Genomic DNA, 24465 nt, shown 5'->3' on the forward strand with positions numbered 1-24465 from the left:
TGTTAGCGTTCACAGTTACTGAGAACATTCTCCATATGTTTGTCTATGTACTACTGAAATGTCTAACCACAGCATCAGACAGCTGAGGCCCACTTTTAGTCTCCATTGATACTGGCAGAGTCATCAACAGTCAGTGTCATTTGATTGCCATTTCTATCATTTCAGCCAAAAATTGGAGCTTAGTTTGGAAGCTTTCATCTGAACCAGGCATATTTAGTGGGAGTGCATGCTCTACCCTTCGAAAAAGGTCCCAACAGGATGAAAAGTGGACAGATTGCTCCATTTAAATAGCATTAAGTATCATGGTGTAAATTTGGACTTCACTAAATCATAGACAATTGTCCTCAATCTTGTCCCTGCCATTTACACCACACAATGTGCCTGTTTTGGCTGTTTCATTTCTATGAAAAGTTAAACAAAATGGCAAGTATTACCTAGAGTTACTGCCTTGCAGTTGTATGCCTCCAGCAGCCAGTCAAGCTGCAGTTCACATACATGTCTGTCCAGACTCATAATACAGTATATGTAGTGAAGGCTTTGAGGAAATTTGATAAAAGGTAGTTAGTGTTGTTCTTGGTGAAATGGAAGTTATCACTATGTTGACATATATGTTGCCAGTGAATAACTTCCAGTATGATACATGCCATCTTCACTTAGAGACTATTTATACAGAAGAGTACAAAGGACATTCATCACATGGTTTGCTGAAATTGAGCTTCAGGTGATAACCGTTGCACCAAGGAGCCCATGGTGGACTACTGCTGTATGACTGTCACTTTGTAAGTTCATTGTGAGAACCAAAAGCAAAGTCCTTGTATGTGTTCACATGCTCGCCTAATAAAACTGATTCTGATCGAGCACAAAGTTGTAGCAATGGCTGTAGGCAACAGTTAAAATATGGATGTTGCTGAAAAAAAAGCTATAAATTCTAAAACATTGAAGCTTCACACACATCTTCAATATGGCATCTATACAGTCAACAAAGTTTGGTGGACACCCAAGATAAGTGTCACCAATTCTGTATCCGATCAATTGTGAAACATGTTCACAATCTCCCATTCTGTTGCTGAGTTACGGTGTTGAATGGTGTTTGGACTGTTGTGCCAAATGTGAAGAAATTCCCTGCAGGCGTTCCTGAGATATCGCTTTCATAAGAATGGGACAGATGGACAACCCGAAAATTTAAGATAAGATATATTTTACTGGTCAATGGGGAATATTTTGCTTGGTCAATCGTGCTGCATACAGCTACTATAAACTTAAAAACAATATGTGACCGACAAGCCAGCGCAGAGGCATAAAAACATGGGTGATGAAAACAGGTAAGAGGACCACAGACAGAATTAAAAAGGGTGAAAAACTATTTGACCAAAGCAGAGAAAGCGCTTATTTAAAACTCTGACAAAGCTTAGCCTGCTCTGATTAATTCTTTCAAGGTCAAAAGCATTTCAGATCCTCAAATGTGCATCTACTCCTAAAACTATTCTCCCTAACTAGTGCTGACACCTTCTTACAGTCAGCAACAGACATTCAGACATTTTCAATTCTCTTGTGTCATCACATTACATATTCTTACAAGAGCTGTTAATAGTGACAGTGGTGCATGTTTATAGCCCAGGGTTCAACCCTGACAACGATTGATAATTATCCTACCCATCATTCTACCCTTCATACGTCTTAACCTATTACACTATTATCCATCATTACTACACAACTAAAAAGGCAAGAAAGTATAAACTTAAGAGTCTGTGAGTGTGTCTGACTGTGTGCCAGTCTGTCTCCTGGGTAACTGGGCTCCTCTTGAGTGTCAGTCAGTGCTGATAAATACTGTTTCAAGACTTCAGCATTGTGACAAAACTGTCACTATATGACAGCTATCAAACTGCCCAGAAAATGGCTTTTAATTCTCAAGTGACAGCATGAAGTAGACGCTGCTTAAAGTTACTGTTAACATGCAGACAAATGGAGACATACGCAGGGACATGGGCATGTTATTGCCTGAGAAATCCCAAAAACGAATGTGCACAAGTGCACACACAAAGTGTGTGTTTAGTTGCTACAAGATCAAAGTATTCAGGGTTTGAAGATTTTAACACCAACTGTCAAGTCTTGAGAAAGTTAGTGACTTCTGACTTTTGCCCTTAATTGGTCTCTACGGGTCTGGGCACGCTGTCTCTTAAAAGCTGTCAAGAAAATTCCACTGCTGCGGAAGTTTCTTATTTATATATTTTATATATTTTGGCCTGCTCATTTTTCAACCTGAAGTAGGCCCGAAGTATGTATTGGCATCAGTTAAATGTAAGATGGATGATCAAAAATGGGTAGTGACACAAATGAGAAGTTACCAACAGCAGAAGTTTACAGAAGTGTGACCTATCTACCCAGGAAACCCAACACAACCGTAATATTGTCCTGTCCTTTATTTGTTGTGACTTCTAAAGACTGCTCAAGTTGAAAGGGAGAAAAGAAGAAAGGACCACACAGCATGAGGATTATGACATACACAAATAGGTTATCATTTCCTTAGTACATTAATATGTAAATGGTACGGTCTAATTCCTGGCTAGATTATAGGCCGCTGACAAAAATTGGTACTGAAATAAAATCTATCCAGAAGCCTTACAGCAGGAAGAAAGGTTAATTTTGTGTTCAAACTCAATATGTTCAATAATATTTTCACTTTCAGCTGGAGAGTTGGAGACCCTCAGGAGCAAAAATAATCCTTCATTCACAAAATGTAGTCATGTGTAAAGCTAGGAATAATACTAACTAATAACAGCTCAATTCACTGTTTTAATTGAATTTTCTTTTAATGTTTGATGAGTACAATAGAGGGGGTTCCAATCTAGTCCAAAAATGAGCCAAGTTAAGTGATAATTCTTGTCACTTTGAACCTAAACTTAATTTTACAATTATTTGTTATCATTTTCGTTTAAAATCTCATTAAAAACTTAACTGTAGAGCTTACCTGGCTCAAAAGTCACTGGAAGCTCGGTTCACCCATACACATACACACAGTGCCAGTAAGAGCAGATGCCCATTGTAATTTTTTGGCTGCCATTAAAAATCTTAGTAAGGAGTGAGAGCATCAATTGTGGTTGTGCCTGAGCAATTTTAATCTTTAACCGATATTACATCTTAGGAAGATAATGTAGGGAGAAGAGATGCAAAAAGGGAATCTGAAAATAATTATTAAGAGTTTAATTCTGAATTTCTATTTGCAAAAAATGTTCTAAGGAACTAAAATCGTGATATTATCAACTAGAAATGATTATAATAATAAGGTATATTTTAGATCTATTATTATTTCATGGTGACATTTGGCCATTACTCAGTGTCAGTCGGGTCTATAACTAAGGTTTAGCCGTATAAAGGATATGAAATAATACCTTTTTTATATAAACCTAGGGTCATCGCAAAGGAATAAAAATCATTTAGTGTATCTTTGATACTTTTCGACGTCCAACCGACCTGGTCTGAAGATAAGAGCAGATATCACACATTTGGTCTCCATTATCTGCCAGAGTATAAATTGAGCCCACCGGTGAAAGCTCAATTATCATTTCAAATAATAAAAAAAAAAGAATGGTCAAAGAATGGGTCAGGAACAGACAGAATACTGAGACTAATGACGGAGGAAATGGCAAAGAAAAGACAAGAGTGAAAGGAAGGAAAAAGAAGTGTGGAAGTTGGAAAAAGAGAAGAGACCAGAGATGAGTTGTTAGTGAGCCGGAGACAGAAGAAGTGTGAATGAGACAGAGCAGTGTTCTCCTCAGAAGACAAATTAGCCACCAGACTTCCGGCACTGAACTGCCCTGAACTCCAATTAAATATTTAACCCTGTCATAACTACACTTCCACCCTCTAACTGCCTGTCATATACTCACACCTAAGAGGACAAAAGCCTCAGTGACCTCACATATAAATATCAATGAAGCAATTTCCTTCTTACTTTGGTTAAGAGCGCAACCGGTAAAGGACGTAGGTTAACAGTTCCTCTCATTTAATCTTTTTTCATTAGTCTAAAAGTGAACAAGACCTAAACACTTGTCAAAAATGCGCCGTGTGGAAAGCAGTAAAATATCAAAGCGCTTCCTTATAAAGAAGTCAAATCACAGAGAACCTGTCATGGACATCAGACATCACCATCCCCATCCTGGTAAAGAAAGCTCTGATGTAACTCTATTTCTTAAGGCAAAATTCCCTTGCCAAACTCTTTTACAGAAGAGTGACAGAAAGCATTACGACTAGAAACATTACAAATTGGGCTGTGCATGACAGGACAGGAAGGCTCTGCAGTGGATGATTAAAATTGCCCACAACATCAGTGGTACACATCAACCAAGCTGCAGGAATATAGGTGAGATAAGGTGCTGGCACAGATCCAAAGATACACCAAAAGACAGCACACAACCACTGCTGTACCACCAGACTACTTTTTCTTTTGTGAGTAGCATAAAGGGACCACAGCTTGTATTTTGTTGTACAACCCAGTGTTGTAGAATGATAAATAGATTAACCTTGCATCTATAAGTTACCAAATGCAGGTAAGTAATCATCCAAACATTTAACCTTTTCATAACCATTTTATAACAGTTTCAGTTATGTAATCATAATGAACGTAATGGTCACTACAGTACATACAGAACACTTCAAGCATAGCACTATTTATTACCTGGCTATAACTAATTTCAGCTCAAGATGAGCCCTTTACGTGCATGTACCTACTGTATCCTAGATTAATGTACTCCGTGTTGTTGAAGATTTATTTCTTATACAACGTTTGCTCTGGCTGTGATCTCAGCTGAGACAACAATGTTAAGCTTCATAAAAATTTATGGTAATGGAAATGTGATGGACAATGAAAGAGTCAATGCACCTGCCCTACCCAGGTTCATTAATTATAATTCTGGTGCAAGCTAATGAGTTAAATTAGTACAAGCGAGGCTATAAATGTGAGTCCGTGTTGTGGATCTTACCCAGCACCTCCTTCGATGGCGGCAAACTGAGGCCGAGTCCGGAGGTGTGCATACTGGAGTCGTCTTGTGAATGGGCGAGAGCGGCTCCGTCCTGCACCGAGCGCAAGAGTTCCCTGAGATGCGTCACTTCCTCCCGAAGAGCCTCAACTTCCTGCTGCCGCTGTTGCTTGGCAACAGTAGTAGGGTTCATTTTTAGGTGGAGGACTCTGGTTTTCACTGGATCATAGTCTCCCTGAGACAGAAAGAGACGCAAGGGACAAAGATGAGACCTCCAGCAATTCTTCAATTTCTCTTTACAGAATACGAATACATCATTTTTAAAGAAAAATACAGACAGATATACTGTTAATGGCAATGTGATAGGTAACTTAACAATAGCGCATACAGTCCAAAAGTCTGAGTCCTCCACCAAAACTCTTATTTCATCATGTGCCAAAAATTATCGATTTGTACAAATTAGATATAATGTGTTAATTCCTGAGCTCTATGGGTGCCTGAAGGTCAGGTTTATTTTCCCTGTGGACAGATCCACACTGGTTATTTTCTCCTGTTTGGGGTCGCCATGCTAAATTAAACTTGGCTCTAGCTTCATATTTAACAGACAGACAGTCAGGGTTATCAACCTACTTATCTCACTCCTGAAAAGAAAAGAAAAGAAAAGAAAAGAAAAGAAAACAGCATATTTCCCAAAATGCCAAATATGAAAATAGCCCTCGCATAGCCATCATCCATGTTTGTGGTCATTGTCCTGCTGGAAAATGTGTTCTCTGGAGAACAGTTTACAATTTTACCTCAAAATAATGATATAAATGATTAACCATTTATCGAAACAGCTGCAATTAATTTTCTGTTGATGGACACGGTAGTCTTTGTTCAGCTTTCATTACACTTTGGGCTGAAATGCATCTTCTGTCACATTAATATGTCAACTTCAGATAATGTAGTTAATTTAGGTCCTTGGGTTATGGTTTGGATGAAAAAGAACAATGGACTTAAAAGTATTTTTTATCCAGGATCCACTTTTATTCTCCTATTGATCAATTAAACATTCATTGTTCTGATATATTTCTGTGAAATGCATGTGGTAACAACATTGGCATATCAGAAAAGCTTGAATATACTTTCATAATCAAAAGGCCGGGAGGAGTTTTATGTAAACCATCAGAGAGGGTGTGCTGACTATGATTCAGAGGAATAAATGAGGAGGAGACGAGAGGTGAAGTGCGTGTACGAAAGTGCTTTCCAAGAAATCAATCCATGCTTTCAGTCACAATGACTCAAGAAAACTTGTTTATTTTAAATATTACACACTTCAGTGATATTTATCGTTTAACTGCATCTTAATTTTTTTCTACTCAAGTGCTGCTGAAAAGAGTGAATAAAATGCCATGTCTCCATCTTCATGCTTAGCACCGTTAGATTTTAGACTGGCACAATGTTTGGTCTGTGTGATGTAAGTACAGTAGTACTTTAGGTTACTTTATTTCAACAGCTGTGTTCCAATAGTTTAGTTTATTTGTGTCTAGACTTGGCAGGTGAAGGCAGTTGAGGAGTCTGACCTTTCCCATGTGATCTTGGTCATCTTGCTCAGTGCACAAAGGTTATTTTCTATTTCATTTTAGCTGGGAAGCATACAACAATGGTTCTGTTATTACCTGACTGAATTAGAATGCAACTTTATAGCATTTTGGCAGTTTTTAGAAATATAACATTTATTCCATTTAGCTGACATTTCATTCTAAAAAAACAACTCCCTATAAGTGTCTCCAACCTTGTGGATGCAACACAAAAATTGCATGAATCATGCAAGTTCATCGACTTCATCAAATATGATGAACTGCTGCAAGTGCTACATTTACAAAAAAAGACACATTTACATACATTCATGCATGAAATACCTCATACATACACAAAATAAATGGAAGCTTGTGTTCACATTTATTTGATGCAATGACTGCCGGTGCCAACCTTGCATGGGTGAAGCAGGTCTGCTACTAAACGTTTGTGTAGGAGACTGAATTTGGACTAAACAAGTAACTTTATTTCCAACTTTCGGTTTCTAAAGATATTATTTTGTGTAACCTCTGAATGCTCTGCCTTACCTAGCCTGCCAAAATCTTCTCTGCAGAGGCTACAGGAGCATACAGTGAAGTTATGAGCATCAGACTGCCTACCTGCCTTATTTCCCAGTGTGCTACTCTTTGCCCTCAGCACAGAGCAGCCTGGACCACTTTAGCAGATTTCCCTGCACTGATACACCGTATGCAGCGAAAGAAGTACAGTTGATTCAAAGCTTTTTTTTTGCTCTACAATGTGAACAAAACTGTCAGAGTAGTAGAGGTGTGGAAATTTCTCGATTACAAGATGCACTGCAATGTGGACGGGGACGATTCTGCATCAATGCAGAGACAGAGCATAATCAGGAGTTTGCACTGGACGATAAAGCTGTAAGGTCACGTTGCAACGTCACTCTCACTCTGAATTGTGGGCAAACAAAATGCTAGCGTTACTTATGTTAGGAGACATGTCGCACCCAGTGTTATGAAAGCGAACATCTGGGAACCTTTCAGATTTTATGAACTCTCTAGGAAGCACATACTGGACAAGATGCACACTGTGTAAAGTCTGCCTCAACATCTATTAAGGAGGTGATCTGTTTTCACCTGAATGATCAACTGATGGTCTGCAACCACAAAAATATCAGCAAGCCCAGGTAATCAGCCGAGATTTGAGGAAGTGCTGTCAACCCTGCGGTTCAACTCAGCACGCAGATTTATGTTGTGTTTTTATAATGTTTATGCACTGAGGAGAGTCACACATATAACGGTATTGAAAAGATGCAGCTTACTGTTAAATGCTCATTTTTTGGAAGGACTTTCTCAATAAAAGGGAATTTAGAGTTTTGTAACAGCCTGTATTAAATAATGAAAAAGTAGAGGTGTGAAGTGATAAAGAAAATTGAGCTTGGATTATCATTGAGATGCATCAAGATGCATTGAGAATCATTGTGCATTCAAATCGTTGACAGATGAATCACAATCAAATCATGAGGCCGGTGAAGATTTCACACCTCTACAGAGTAGGACTAAAAGCGTTTCATAATTTTTTGGGATGTTAATCAATGTGCTGTTTTGTTGTGTTTTAACCATATAAACATATAATGTGAAGAATATACTACAACGATAAATAGAGCATGTAGGCAATAAAATAGTTTTACAGAATGTTTCATAAACTCTGAAGTTAGTGAAACTAAATGTTTCATTACAGCTTGATGCCATAACATCATTTAACAGTAGCAGTTTATTCATCAAGCAGACTAACACAAAATCACACAACAAACAGAGTGTGGTAAATATATATATGGATGGTAGCGACAAAAGAAAAAGAATTGAATAGCTGTCAGTACTAAAGCAAAAAATGTTGCTTCCAGAAAACATGATTTTCTTTCTTTTCTTACTTTGTTTTCTTCCGACTCTATGAGGTGTGGGTAAATGAGGAGAGACTATCTTAGCGTAATGCCAAAATAAGGAGACACACACAAACAGGAACACACACCAATCTGAGCTCTTGATTACTGGCTAAATTAGATTCCACATGCCCTGAAGCGACAGTTGCCAAATAAACTACAGGCGTGGGGGGGAGCAAGAGGCAGACAAGGAGAAAGGGGATGTGAAGATGGGAAACGATGAAGGACATAGAAAAGAACACGGTGAAAACAAAGAGGGTTGGGGTATCATTGCCTTCGGCGTAGAGGAGTAGTAGCATGGATGGAGGGAAAAAAGCCTTGCACGCTTATAAATAACGCTTTGTATAATTTAAAAGGAACAGAAGGATTGAGCTTACCAAAACGAGGAAAGGAGAATGTGTATTTATATATCGGAACATTTTCAACTGGACTGCACACACGTCACAGCCAAAGAAAGCGCTGGCTTATTTTTTTCTTTGCGTAAATCTTTTCAAGTTCTACATCTGTATACGGAGGGTTCATTCAAGGATGCATCTGTATATGTGTGTCGTGATAAACAACGAGAGAAAAGGAGAGGAAGGAAGAGCCAAATAGTGCGAGACAGATATGTAGATCAGAGCTGTAAACCCAGCACAAAAAGAGGAGTAAAGTCCTCAAAACGCAGCCAACAGCTACACGCTGTCAAAAAGTGAAGACTCTTTTAAACATACTTCCTAAAAATTAGGTCAAGTTACAAAAAATTAGAGCGATTTGGCCGTGCAATTCATATTTTACTTTTCGAATGCCTGGACTGAGCCGACGGGCAAAGTTTTTAATTGACTGCTCAACAGCAAAAACAAAGGAAATGTATTTCTCTTCTCTGGCATTAAAGCACGTCGCTTTCATAATAATTTTTTAATTGGTTGAAGTCTCCTCATATATCACACCAAAGTGAGAAAATGGGAAATGTTCTTGTCTCCATCCACTTTACCTTCTGTGCAGAGTGTGGGGGTATGAAAGACAAAAAGCAATCGAGTGAACGAGTACGAGCCACTGAAATTAAAAACTAAATCTAAAAATCTAACAGGCGTCATCTATTTAAAGAAGACAGCTATAATAACCTTTCACTGTACATGCATGTCTGCATTTGAGAAAACAAAGGGAAGGCGATCCACTACATGTTTATTAATTCTAATTTAGTTTGCTGCCGCAACGACAGAAAAATGACAAATTGCCTGAGTTTCAAAGTGGATGTTAGAAAACTGCTACTAAATATTACAGTATTTCAGTTGGCCTATTTTCGTGTGTGTGTTTTTACATGCATATATACAGCCTACTCTTCCACACAGTATTTACAGTGCAGAAAGGTGGAGCGCCATTCTAAGTGCCCAAGGCTACATATCTCTTATTCATAGAACAACAATAACAACACATCTAATACCAGGGAGCAGAGTCTGTTTTAAAAAAGAGCAAGAGGCAGGGAGAGAGAGCAACTGAGCAGGAGATCAAGAGCCTGAAAAAGAGAGAGAGAGAAAGAGAGAGAGAGTGTGTGTGTGTGTGTGTGTGTGTGTGAGAAGGAGTGAAGGTATATGAGGGAGGGGGCATCGAAGTCCAGGGAACAATGTCTGTTTTTAACACAGCTGAACAAATTGCGCTGCAACCTCCACTTATATACTAAATCCAGCACCGGCCACAGGGGACACGAGTCACTGATGGAACAGGTGACACACTAATGGTGAGTGAGTGTGTAGAGTGAAGAGGCACCATCAAAAAATAACAAGTAAAAAAAATAAAAATACGCACAAACGCAAACCCTTGAACCGCATGAACTGATAAAGTGAGGTTGAACGGCAAAGCAGTTGGAGAAACTGGAGTGTTTAACGGATCGGAGCTCTTTCCTTGATATTGGCTGTTTTAGCCAAATATCAAAAGCAGTGTATACATTTCTTAATCTTTCATCTTAATGTCCATATTGTTGTTAGATATAATGAGATCCAGATACAAGGTCCTCAAGGTCTGCATTGAAGATGATCCATTTCCTCTATTTTCTGAGGGAAGGACAACCTGAAGCGCCAGATGGTTTGTTACACAGAACCATCTGAGAAATTGTCCTTGGAAACTGTTTGAAAAAGGGCAGGCGCTTTCAAAAAATACTTGGCATGTGATTTGATGAACCATCTGTCTATCACTGTCTATAACAGGCTAGCAGATCAGATCAACGAACCGTGTGTTTTTAGTAGGAGGGTGCTACCGTGCCATTCTTTGCTTCAAACAAATACTCTCCAGTTCTGATATGACTGACAAACTCTGCTTTGGCTTTTCTGAGATACGAGTTGTCTATGTTGAATGCCGAGCAGTTGCTAAACAGGTACTGCTACCTATCCGAAAGGCAATGAGGGAACCATGACTAAATCCAGGAGAAAGTTACACTTCAGTGGTTTCTCCAACATGGGTCAAATCTGAGGATAACCAGATAGCTGTAGCACAGAAAGTCTGTTGGAGGCTCACTTATACAGGGCCCAGAGAGGTCACCAGGTCCCTGGTGGAAGGTAGACATAAGCCAATTAGAGCTTGAAAGCTCACGATGGAGTTAGGAGTAGTAGTACATGTGCAAAAGCATCCACTATGCTCTGAGAAAGATTTGTTTAGTAATGGGCTTATCCTTATAAGGCTTAGGCCAGGACACACATATCTGGTATCCTTTGATAATATCCTTAGTTTAAGGGGCCCTGTGGAGTTCTCTTGTAAACAAACAAAAGTTATATACATTCAGTGCAATACCCCTTTCACACTGGAGAAAACCCAGACTGTCCCTTATTATAATCTGGTTGTGCCTTCAGTGAAAAAAGGTATGGCATACTGTCTTGCCTCAACTGACTCTGCAGTAGTCTCGGGTATTAATCGGCTCGGCTCTAGCTCTGATAGGAAGTGATGGAAACATGACACCCGGATGGACAAGCTAATGTTCAGCAATTTCCATCAGCACTGACTTTAAAAGCAAGACCGAAGTAAAAGATATTTTTAAAAAGTAGCCACCATAATATTGCCACTGGCCTCCATGACTGTACCTGATCTGCACCAACTGCCAGACTGTAACTGTAACCAACTGTAACTGTGCGTCTCTCAAGAAAGATGAGCTACTTCCATCATCAGCTCTGGAAAAAACAATGCATCCTTCTTTGTTCCCCTCGCAACTGAAAAGGTGTCATTCTGAAATTGTAAGCAGGTTAATCCGTAATTAAAAAACCTGCATAAACGCACAAATGTTGGCATGAATATAGTATTACTCATTACAATATCACATTGTGTGTATCCTTGAGATCAACTGTGTCAAGTGCAATTTCTTCCTCATAAATTGTATTCTAAATCCTATATTTTTAAATCCTTTATTTTTAAATCCATGACGCCACTAGATGTCCAAATACACATGCAAAGCACAAACTGGGAGTAGAATATGCTGTTTTGAAAAGCAGTAGGACTACTGCTGAAGGGCTCCAAGGTCCACATGTCAGCTTGAGTTGGTCATCTTTGGGAAAAAAGCAGAGGAAGGCTGTGAGGTCACCTTCAGATAAACTAGTGTAAAATTGCACAGGAAATAAATATCACAAACTTGCCCCTCTATGGTTAGAGCCAATATAATGATCATATCTTAAAAGACAACACGCTTACGTCTCTGTCTTCAGTTTTTTTTTAAGGGCCCACATAGCAATCACTGAATCTCAAGAGATGAAAAAAAAAAAGGTTTGAAGACAGGTCATAGTCTCCATGCCTTTTATAAAACAGCTGATAAGTGAATGCTGGCCTGCCATTTTCCCTCCAAAACCAAGATAGCAAAAAAGGAATAGCAGCAGAGTGCTTGTGTTGGTTGAACTGATTAGACAACTTCTTCCTCCTTGCAGGCCCACTGTGGTAGGGGACCAGCTGAGTAGCCTTGGTGGAGATGAAGTTGAAAAGCTTTTTAGACCTTGTAGTATTAGCATCACCATCTTCGGTAGACTCTGCCACAGGCACCTAAGCTTTTTGAGTTTATAGATAAGCAAGAGTAGGTTGACGCTGTGCCTAGAAAACATGAAGGCAAAAGGTTTGCAGAGCTGCAGCATCTTCCATGGAAGACTGAGCTGCAAGGTCCCTCCTCTGCCTTCATAGTTAATCAGCTTTTCAACATGGAGAAAAGTACAGGGTCAAAGATTCCCTCAGGAACAGGAATGTGGAAAATGACATCTCACCTGTGAACCAAGTGTTGGAGTGACCTTTCTTGTGTCTTACGGCTGGTAATTGGACTCCCACGGTTGTTTGTTGCAGTAACACAGCCACTGGACAAATGTTTTTTTTTCTGATTTATCACTGAAATATTTATCCGTATAACAAAATATAGCTGTATTATGGCTTTAAGACTTGTAAAGGGAAGATTTCAGTGAGTGTTTGGAAACTTTTCCAGTTGTTTTTTTTCCCCCTTTGAGAGCTTTTACATAGAAGCAAAAAAGTTATTGTGTGTTCAATCGAATGGGTTTCACTATAACTGTCATTACTGACATTTCTCTCTGAAATTACATCTTACGCTGAGCAGGCTGACGTCTTGAATCATTTCACTGATTTAGTCGATAAAACGGAGCAGCACTGCCATCATCTCTTCAGATCAAGAGTCACGACGCTGTAATGATTTTTATTCAGGAACGCCATGATTTTTTTCTTCCTTCCAGTGTACACAACACACCATCTGGTGGGACACAAGTTTCAATGCAATAAAAATTCAAAAGTAAGGTTGGCATATGGAAGTCTAACACTATGCAGGCCTCCTTCCACTAAACCAAACCTGATTGAAGAGACGGTTCCTACTTGTCCTCATTCGCAGCTGTCCTTGTGCGAGTAGGCTCGGATTTTATTTTACCTGCTAGCAATTACCTGGTCCGTCTTTCTAGCCAACATTATGGAAAACAAAACATCTAACGAGAACAAAATATTTCCACAACTACTTCCCACATTGCCGTAAAAACCCCATATTCAGGGTGAACTATATTTTTAGCCCCATTACTGGAAAAGCAAATGCAAAAATGTCAACAGTGCCGCCTCAAGGGATTGCTTGAAGGCCTTAAACATTTACTTGATCAAACCTTTAAATAGGTAAAACTGCCGTCAACATTCAAACCTTCAAATTACATCATGACAAAAGCAGCAGCACAGCTTAAAACGTCCATTAAGACCAGAAAAAAATCTTACTTGGGGACTAGCACGCCATGGTCAAGACAAATTTCAACAGCTTTATCATCTAGTACTATGTGTCTTTCTATCTGAAAATAATGTCTGAACGTAATGTTGCTGTGGCTGAGTATTACACAATTTGGCATGCTCATGTAAGCACATGTACAACAGAGAGACTACGTTGATGCAACCTCTTGCAACAGCAACAATTATCTCTGTCTAGACACTGGCATGACAACAAGAGCAAAAGAACAAGTACAGCAGTATCAAGTCTACCATTATTACTGCTACGGTGTGTTGTGAAAGTAATAAAAACCAGTGAACAAAAACAAAACAGGAAAGAATCTGTAAGGAATTGATTGATATACAACTACAGATCTTTTTTTGTGCTGTTTACCAGATAAAATCAAAATAGCTATAATGCTGCTGCAGTTAGTGAAGCCATAAAAATGACTGTATTTGCCTCCATATTAATAAACATTAATTCTCAGAAAGGGAGTCCAAACCATCAAGTGGCTACTTAAGGCAAAAAACCCATCTGGAAATTAAATTGTTCATAGTTCTTTGAGAAGGCCTTGTCAGACAAATTTAGAGCAAATATCCTTCAAACCACCCTTAAAAATGTAATACAACAAACATTCAGTACAGTCTTCAAATTTATCTTTTAGCTTGCAAAGCAATAACTTAAGTTTAAGTTTTTCTCTTCTCTTGCCATCAGATGATAACTGGTAACACCTATAACCAATTCATAAAGCCTCTACATTTAATATTCTGAACAACGGAGAAGGTGTAGGGGAAAAAAATATGGTGCACAGGACGCAATATGTTGACGTTTCTCTCATCATCAATAATGAATGGTTGGAATAAACAGAGAATCTGGTAGGTCTGAAAATAAAAAGATGAAAGCTTTGCAGCAGTGCTCGTTCCCATACATAACCTTAGAGCTGACAATTCAGCTTGCTCCATTCTCAGGGAGAGAACCCATTTGTTAGCATGAGAAACAACAGCAACCATATATTTGAAAACGAAGAAAAAAAGAAGCTGCTTAAAGAAATGTATGTAAGTTTGTATGTTGCAAATTTGGCCCGAAGCACATGTCTGGCTTTAGGTGTGTAGCATGACAAGGCCAACAATTAAAGCATTAAAGTCTTATACACGCCGTGTCAGTTTTGGTTAGTTTTTCATTCTATAGCCCAACAACCATTACGTTCTTAAGTAACAACAAAACCTGACATATAATACAAGAGGCGCTTTAAGCATCGATGGCAAGTCTGAGTTTGTGCCCATAATATGGTCCCCTGGGACGCACGAGGGGGAGTTAGCTGGCACAATGTTTTTGGAGTTATCCTGGATGCAGGCCACCACACAGCCTTTGAGGCCCCATGTCTCCACCACACGTGGTGTCAGCTTCTCGCAGAAGTTGTCTGGCGTGTGCTGGACATAGAGGCTCTGAGTGGGGAGCACACTGGATTCAAATTCCAGTAATTACAGTTAGTAGAGATGTTGCTTTCTTTTGTGAGAGCTGTCAAGCAGTCAGATACAACTTGTCTATCCTGGCTAGTTTAGTTTTTAGCTCATCCCTCTTCTTCTAAAAGTGTTTTTCAATTTGTTTAGTCACAGTGGCTCTCAATGGTATACCGTACCAAAGTTACCAAACTGGCTCTTTGAATCCCTCATCACATACCAGGCTGATTGGTCTCAACAGGAGACCAAAGGTGCGATAGCCTCAAACCAGCACACGTCACGCTTTCTCCCTCCAGCTAGCAGCAATGTGATTTCGCATTACTATTATTAAACTTTTCGAGGACATTTTCCCACCCCAAGCTTCGTGTGTTTAGCGCACTCCATTTATTACTGCAGACTGCTAGCTAGGGAAGTGTGTGTATGCAAATTAAACTACAGTCCAACATTCATAACATGTCAAGAATGTTGACACCTCTATTTCATACGGTCATATCCATTCTATTTGCACAGTAAGAGGTGTACTGGTCTTTAAAAAATGTCCATTGAGAATACTGTACAAATATTAGTACTGAATTTCTCAGGAGCACCTCCTGACAGATTACTGGTGGGGATGACTGAGCCTGAGTCTACAAGAAGCAGTCTCATTACAGTGGTAATCTGAGCAGTTGACAGTCACACTAGTCAGTATGATCTAAATATAAAGACAGGGTGGAAATGATGGATTAGGCCACAAAAATCTGACGTGCAAGTTGATATAGTGAAAATCCCATTGTCAATCTATTCAAGCATTCAACTCTGTAAGTCATTCATGCCTACTCATTCAGCCATTCATTTCCCCTCTCAAATGCTTCTCCATTCAGTCACTCATCTCTTCACTCGGTCTGATGTAGAGGTCTCTTGGTGTGCATTAGACCATGGAGGAGTCATATAAATTAACTCTTAAGAACTGATCCATTGACCGTGCAACCTTGAAACCTGTGCACGCACACACACACATACTCCTACACACATTCAGTTGTCAATTGCCTTAAAAGTGGTGGTCATGCTTGAGAACACATGAATTTCATTCACCCCACGGCTAAATGGAACCAACACGCTTGCCCACACACGTTTCATTAAAGTGCCCTAGTAGACTTAGTTTGGCACAGTATGAGTCAGGGAGTAAGAGGACCTGACTGAGATGAAGCACATACACACACACACACACACACATATATAGAGAGACAATTTAAAAAGGAGAAGGGCTCAGGTATAACAGAGGGAGTTAGTTAAGTAACTCTGCAAGATGAAAGTAGCTGGATTAGATGAACAGTCATGCATGTGTGTGTTTGTGTGTGTGAGTAATATGAAGGTGGCTACCAACCAGGATTCATTTCATTTCAGCCGGTTTCATTCCCAGCTGACACTACGGAAGGTCTGCATTTATTCTGACGATATGTACCCCCACTGCTCTGTCCATTCTAATCCCTTGAACCAATAAAGGAGGACTTTAAATCAGCCACAGGTTCTACGGCTTTTCCAATGGGCGATGCTGGAATCACACCTGGGTCCAATTGTGCTTGAAAAACTGTCAGATATGGGAGGTGTTGGTGAGAATCAATCTGCGGTGTCACACGGGCAGGGCTGCTGCCATTGGGGTTATTAAATTGGTTCCTTTGTGCCAGACGACTAAATCCATCACAGAAAACAGTTGGAGGGAAGACTCGGTGCCTACCTGTAGGTTGTGTCTCTCCAGTCTCATCTCCAGAATGTTGTTCTGCTCCTCCAGACGCTGCCGCTCCGCCTCTAAATCTTCAATTTTCTGTCTATACACACACACACAGACACACAGACACACACACACAAACACAAACACACAACACACGCACCCCTTGCTTATTAATATGCAACCATGCAGAATAATTACTAGGCTTATCTTTGACTCCATAGGTTAATCCCAGGGGTATAGGTCTGCTCACAAACAGGGTATGTGAGATCTGCCTGAGTGAACACAACCTCGGTAACATGCATGAATCTTTTATGTCCCAGGTTATGAACTGGTCTTTAGCAACAGGTTGTGTGTGTGTTAGTGTGTGCGCCAACTACCTGAGTATGTTGACCTCTTCCTTGGTCACTAAAGAGCTACTGTCAGTCGCAGAGGCCTGCTGTTTCTTTAGAGACTCCAGTTCCAGCTCCACCTGGGACAGACAGAGGAGAAAATGGGCATGGTGCAACATCCGAACACCTTTGGCCCTGTGCCTGGCAGAAACCTTTTGGCTGCAGATAAATCCTGATGACTCTGTTCCAGTGTACTGCTATCTTTTTCCGAGACTGACATCCAGACAAACAGACATATTCCTTATACACCATTAGCCCAAAGATTCATTTTTACATTTCACAATCTTCTTTTCCCCTGTACTTGTTTTTAGTCAGTCTGTGTCTTAGTTCCTCTCTCTGATCTTGCCCTCCTGTCTGCAATTATCCCTCATTTCCATTTGCACACCCTTTTTCCTCTTTTTCTGTCAGCATCTGTCTGTCTCTCAGCTCATCCTCACTCTCAGGCTTCCCAAGACGGATAAGTAATTACTGCTATACCAGACAGGTGGATTTCACGCGTCAATACTCATTGCCATGGCTATGCTGATGTCTCCTCGGCAACAAGGAGCCATGAAAAGAAGGGCGATCATAGAACAAGTGGAGACACAAAGATAGATGCACAGTGTGTGAGAGAGTTTTGGTCACACCTGCCAACTTTCTGCTCTATTCAGTATTGTTTTTAAAGCAGTCCACTTTCTTGTAACTTTTCTGTAACACAACTCAACACAGAGCACAATATGTTTTCAGTGAAGCCTTGCAACCTCAAGTAATCATTCTAAAAAGAGGTTCCTATACCAGTAGTACATGTCAATTAGTGTCACTTCAGTCAGGATGTAAGAGGAGGGAGACATTACTTAAAACTAGAAGCTACTGCACTTGCACTTTAAATGCTAATGCAGCTTCTAAATAAGACTGTTCATTTAAAAGAGGTCTACAGGACTTATGTCACTGTTTGGCACAGATGGAAAAAAAGACGTTTGTCAGCATGTTAGTCACAGAAGCATTAGAGCATCTTTGACTCACAGAAAGCCACCATACACCTGCAAGGATAACAGTCGTGACTAAAAAGGCACCGGAGACAGCTTACATGCTGGCTGAAGTTACAAGGTCTGTGTTCATTTGTCTAATCATTAAAAGGCATGTTTAAAAGCACAGTATCTATATATACACATATACACACATATGTAATATGTAATACGAATTTAAGTTGACTACAGTCAAATATGTTAATTCATGAAAGAAATCAATGTGTGCATTTTATCTGTATGTCATAGAAAAAAAACTAGTGTGTGTGTGGAGTGTATGTATATGTATACGTACTGTTTGCAGCTGCAGTTTGAGAATCCCCGTCTCTTCCTGTGCTTTGCTCAGCTGGCCCTGAATCGAAGGACAGTACAAAGAGAGAGAGTTACAGATGAGAAGGACAACAAATAACTTCCTGTCCTCACCTACTGATATACAGTATTGACAAAAACAGAGCATGTGAGCGGAGCAGAAGCAGGAGCAGCCATATATTATCCTAAGTGTGCAGTTCATTCACTGAGCCTTCTCCATTTTGTCCTAGTGTTGCTCACAATGCCCCGTCTACCACAAGTGCAGTTATATCAGTTTTCCGACCAGATATCTGTCAATTTGTCCACTAAGCAGGAGTACTGAATATGTTGACAAGGAGCAGCTAGGCATCACCTTAGGCTACGACAAAAGTGTCACTCGGCAACATGGGCCGCCAGCTAAGCAGAGTATAAAAACGTACTTTATATTCAAATGTTGCTTTAAAAACAATACACTTGGTTACATGGAAGCCAAATTAGGATACTACTACTGCATGTGTGTACTTGAGTGTGCACATGCATGCAAACGCACCTCCATCTCTGCATTGTGGTTCTGAGTCTTCTGCAGGATGTCCTCTGCCTCTCTCAGCCGTTTGCTGAGTTGAGGGGAGTACTCAGTTGGCGCCAGCTCGTTGTCATAGGACTCAAGTATGGCACGCATTCCATCACGCTCCTGTAACAAACACACATACACATTAATAGTGCAAAATTTTAAAAAAATCCCACAGTACACAAATTTTCATGTAGCCAACATGTAAGAAAGTCCTGACCTTACAGAATTGTGTGCTCTTGGATGTGTGATGTCTATGTGCATGAGAGTGAATAAATTGAGAAAATCAAAGCTCTTTGATCTTTTGCTGATTTGTCTGTGTTACTTCTGTATGACTGTGTGATGCATTAATATGACAGGCAAATGTCTTTGTAAATGAAGAACAAAGTATGAGGCAGCAGTGCCTTTCTCATCCAAGCTGTGACAAGAGAGGCTTAAGGTTGTGGTCGTGCTCATCTGCATTTCTCCTCATGTAATAATCAAATCAAAGACAAATGTCTTTGTCGACAAAGGATAAAGAATAAATCAAAAAATTAAATCAGAGAGTCATGACAGAGAAATGTCTCTGCAAATGAAGCATATAATATTATGCTGCCTCATCTCTCTTATCTGAAATGTGATGAGATAATTTAAAAATTCAAATGAATTTTTTCTCCTCTATAATGCTGGAATGAAAGACTTGTCCTCAACACACTCAGTCCAGTGAATAAACACACCGAGCAGACGCTTCTCTCAGAGACGAGAGGATAAAAAGCTCTTCACAAAGTCAACGTCTTCTCAAGTGTCACTCAGACTGAAACATCGTCTCCAAATAGCTCACGAGTCTCTGTCAGTGCGTGTCTGTCTGCTTGATGTTTGAGAGTCTACAGTATGTTCATTCTCACACAAAAAAAACATGCATGGCTTGATATGGTTCCCAAACGCAAACAAAAAAGTATAGAAAGAAAATTAAACCATCTATGGGACTAATTAGAAATTAAAGACTGTGGGAAAAAAAAAAAAATTATAATGTGCATTAATGAACACAGAACACAAACAAACAGCAAAAACCATGTAACAGTATCTAAGTCATTCAATTCAACGGTCCTTTTCAACTTCCTAACTTTGAATAACAAGACTGCAATCGCTGTGAAGTCAATGTTTGATGTGTTAAGAACCAACAATGTTATCAGCAACCGGCTTATTATTTGATGCTAGAAAAATGTCATCTAGTTTAAAAAAAAAAAAAAAACATTAATTAAAAAAATGCACTATCCATAAAATACATGAACATTCTTCTTGAAACAATATTTAGCTTGTAACAGTAATGACTGATTACAACATTTAATTCATGTGTTGACATAGTAAATCTGTACTGGTTTCCAAGTAACATGATGAGTGAGAACAATCTAATCTGTTTAAAAACTGGCAAACAGCCCGTTTATCAATGCAAATTAAGTGTCAGTCAAGACTGTTAAAATTATGCGTTTCCTCCCCTCCCTTCACTGCGCTCGTCCGCCCTGTATTATACAGCCAAGCAGGCGGCATTTTGTGGCAATCAGGCTTTTAATAAACATCTCACAAACAGCCTTTTCTGCCTTCGACCATCCTTGAATTTTGAGGGTCATTAAAAGCTCAATAGTCTATTATTAAGGAGGCTAATTTAGAGAAGCGTATGCAATTCAGGTTGAAGTTGAGTTAACTGCATGCACTATGTTGATTGCTAAGTGTTTTTTATTTTTTTTATTTATTTTTTCGAAGAGTGGCTTAAAGGCACCTTGTAATTCCTGCATTTAAAATTCTGTGAATAATTGGGTGCAATAGTCCTGTCAGATTAGCTAATAGGCTAGTATTGAAAAGCAAACCATGATTACCCTACTCAGATTCAGCCTGTGATTAGCCAGATCAAAACCAACATAATCCATTTAAAGATGACAGACAGAGGAGTCCGTTTCATTTAATAACACTATATGTGAAATCGTCCTTATTTCAACTTTACTTGTTTTGGCACCAAAGCAGCATCATTTGTCATGCAACATAACACAATTGCCGAATACATCCCTTGATAAACTTGAAAAGGAGAAAAGAGAAAAACCTAGGTGAGGACAGACTGAACAAAAGTAACTACAAAAAAGTACAAACACATTTAGAGGTCAGTGTGTATGCATCTGCTGCCAATCCTAACCAGCAAGCCCTTTGGCTATTTACTGCCCATTAACGTGCACTCAAAATGCACTCAATCTAAATCAAAAATCTGTCGGCATTTCTCCGATAAAAACTCTCATTCTAAAAAACACACAAACAGAGAGCAGGAGGAAAGCGTGATAAAACTATCATTACAGTTTTCATCATCTCTTTTTTAAAAATTGCTTTTATGTCAACGGTTTTATCTAGTGCGTAAAGATGTGACTGTGCCTCTAATGGGTCAGCACGTCTGTTCCATAAAAGTATGTGATACACAAAACATCTGAGCAGTGGCATAAAGGAGCTGCAGCCTTGTGGCAGGGAGGGCAGGATGGCATTTGTTCTCCTTTCCACTTCTCTAATAAGTGCTGTCAAGGTAGAGCTGAGCAAGGTACTTCATCATTGAGCACTAATATGTGGCTACAATCATTCCCACAGGTAGTTGGGGGAATTGGAGATCTGTATACCTTCGAGCTCTAAATAAACATTTGACCAATACACAATCAATTTTGATCAATTTAATTCATAGTTTAAGTTATTTCTCAGCCAAAAAGTCATACACTTCACCCCTTGATTAGGGTTGCCGATAGCATTTTCAGTGTTTCGTTTCTGAGGCTGTTGTTGTTTCAAGTAGCGGGTAGCGGATAGCAGAAAGGGAAGGAAAATGCAATATTATGAAATATGCTATGAAATATTCGGCTAATGGCAGGTTTATACCAATAGCCTTCTCCCCCTCGAGTCAGACTAAGAGGGATTAACATGCTCAACTAGTCATTAAGCTTTGTATAACTTAATATTTGGCTGATGAGAACCAAGATATTCAGTAAAACACCCTTGAATAAGGTTTAGTCCTAAAGACCCCAGCGTTCAAAAGATTGGATATCATTTCAAAATACATTGGGACTGGATGAGAAACAGCATTTATTCACACCCTTTCAGCGTTTGGTAAAGTGCGAATGGTTTTATGCATTCTCTGCCAAGACAGTGTTGGGCCAAACCATATTTTCAGTTTGCCTGTAGCCCTGCCTAGTTACAGTGTTGTGTGTGTGTGTGTGTGTGATTTGTGTACTAAGAGGCTGAGCATGTTGACCTAGGGAATTACACACACTGAGAAATCAATATCACAGGGAGGTCTAGTCAGGAACTGCAGAGCAGGGGGAAGCAGGCCAGACAGATTGAGGAGTCACGTGACATTCATCGACCAACCAGAGGGACGCAAGGGTAGAAGGGCAGATTAGGAATTCTGTGCTGGCCTTGAGATTTGAGTGTGTGCTGTGTTCCCTGAGCGTTTAAAGTAAAATTCTGGCCCTGGGGTGATAGTGGAGGGTCTGAATACTTGTTCGTGCATCTGTATTTAAAGGTGCGTGTCTTTGATCGTCGTGGTACCTTTGTTAATAACAGCACTCTCTTCTGTAGTCGACGGACAAGGGCGTCCTGCGTCTCCCTCTTCTTCTGCTCCTCAAGAGTCTTGCCGCGCTGCTGGGTCAGCTCTGCACGGAGCTCAGACTGAGAACGCTCCACACTCCTCACACTGACAGACCACGATAAATGAATAGGTGAGAATCAAAAGAGCGCGCGCGTGTGTGTGTAGGTTAATAATAGGGGAGAGGAGAGGGCAGAGGAAAAGGGAAACAAGAGGATTAGTGCTGAATGTTAAGACAATCTGAGAAAGCAATTTATAGTCAATTTAGAATAATACTCCCTAACAGAAAATGTACCTGACTGACACCTAATAATTCCCAGACAACAGTCCAGAAATTATTTGCAGCAGAGATTTGTGCCAGGACTGATCAATAGGACAATAATTATACCAGAGGACAATAATTACACCACACGCTCCCTTCACCCTTCCCTCCCACACCCACCACTCTCCCATTCTGCCGTTTCTAATATTTCATAATGAGCCCAATACGCTCAGCAGAAGAGAGACGCTTGTTAGCTAATGAAAGCTTTCTTAGCCGGACTGAGCTGCAGCATGAATATACCAGAGCATGCGCGCAGCCCTCCCTACAGACATCACCTCTGCCTAAACAGGACAAGTTTAATTAGTGAATTCCCCCTCTCTCTCTCTCAATCGCAATCTCTCTCATACACACGCACTCACACACCAGTGGTTACTGTCAGGAGTGCTATCAGAATCAGGACCAGTTTAATTAACTTTGTGACAATTAAGGACTTCTCAGAGATACGCTCTAATAGATACATGGGGGGAGAGAGGCATACAGGCAGACAGAATGAGAGAAAAAGGTCTGAAGGCAGAGAGAGGGATTTTGTGTGTGTGTGTGTGTGATGAAGTGTTTGTTACCGGCTGTTGAGTGTGTAGTTCTGCTCTTTCAGAGTAAATTCTCTCTGCTGGATCTGAATCACCTCCCTGGACAGATCCTCTGGTTTCCTACAGACAGACACACAGAACAGTTAGCATACACATGTATACAGACACGCACACATTCACAGACACACACAATGAAAAATCAATACAAGAGAGAGCAGAAAGGACAGAGAATAGATGGAAACGATGGCTTTTCCATATTCCTTTGTTAGTCGGCCGGTGGGGAGCTGGAAAATAAAATGGCACGAGCAGCAGAGGGAGAGATGAGTGGAGGATAGTGGGCTAAATACTGGTCACAATTCTACAAAACAAACTCACTTTGTGGGAGAGATTGACTGATTACAAAACATACACACACACACACACACACACACACACACACACACACACACACACAGGAACACTCAGTGGGAAGGCAACAATGCAGAAGGTCACATATTCTGACAGATGGTTCACACGACCTCCAAAATCCTGAACTACAGATCTGTCCAACAAAAAGAATTCCATTATCTCTTTATCTCCTCTGAAATGGGCAGACATATGGGACGTTTAGCTCAAAATGCTGCTAAAATTACACAAGTGAAAACTGATTCATCGATTTGAGTTGCAACTTGACATCATGAAGTTGCAAAAGACTTGTAACTTTTAACCCATAGGCGTTCAGTGCTCTTCTTCCATAACACAAATCAAGCATGTAATCCAACTTCAGTTTTCACAAGAGACTGCCAGCCCTGAGATCTGTTATTGTGGTCCAGCATCGGGCAATCCGCTGAGTCATGAGGAAAATTAGAAAAGGCTGAGCAGTTGAGGTGAACATCAAGGCTGCAAAGCCGGAGTGTGCCATGTGAATGTTGGGTGGCGTGGATTCATCACCACTCCCACATCCGCTAGGTGGAGCCTTAGGTATGGAAATAATCTCATGACTAAAA

At 40.0% G+C, this 24465-nt stretch overlaps 1 protein-coding gene across 1 annotated transcript in view; it reads right to left on the reverse strand.

Annotated features, from left to right (window-relative positions):
* mad1l1 (mitotic arrest deficient 1 like 1) overlaps positions 1–24465 on the reverse strand; it is a 55769-nt gene that overhangs the window by 20679 nt on the left and 10625 nt on the right. Inside the window, exons 10-16 of the mRNA XM_084377718.1 lie at positions 23513–23599; positions 22594–22738; positions 19027–19167; positions 18484–18540; positions 17173–17264; positions 16802–16892; positions 4980–5211 (exon numbers count right to left, since the gene is read on the reverse strand). Of these exons, the coding sequence (XP_084233844.1) occupies positions 4980–5211; positions 16802–16892; positions 17173–17264; positions 18484–18540; positions 19027–19167; positions 22594–22738; positions 23513–23599 (845 nt within the window). The remainder of the gene's footprint in view (positions 1–4979; positions 5212–16801; positions 16893–17172; positions 17265–18483; positions 18541–19026; positions 19168–22593; positions 22739–23512; positions 23600–24465) is intronic.

This window comes from Pagrus pagrus (genome assembly GCF_965226575.1).
Source record: "Pagrus pagrus genome assembly, chromosome: 2".
NCBI lineage: Eukaryota > Metazoa > Chordata > Actinopteri > Spariformes > Sparidae > Pagrus > Pagrus pagrus.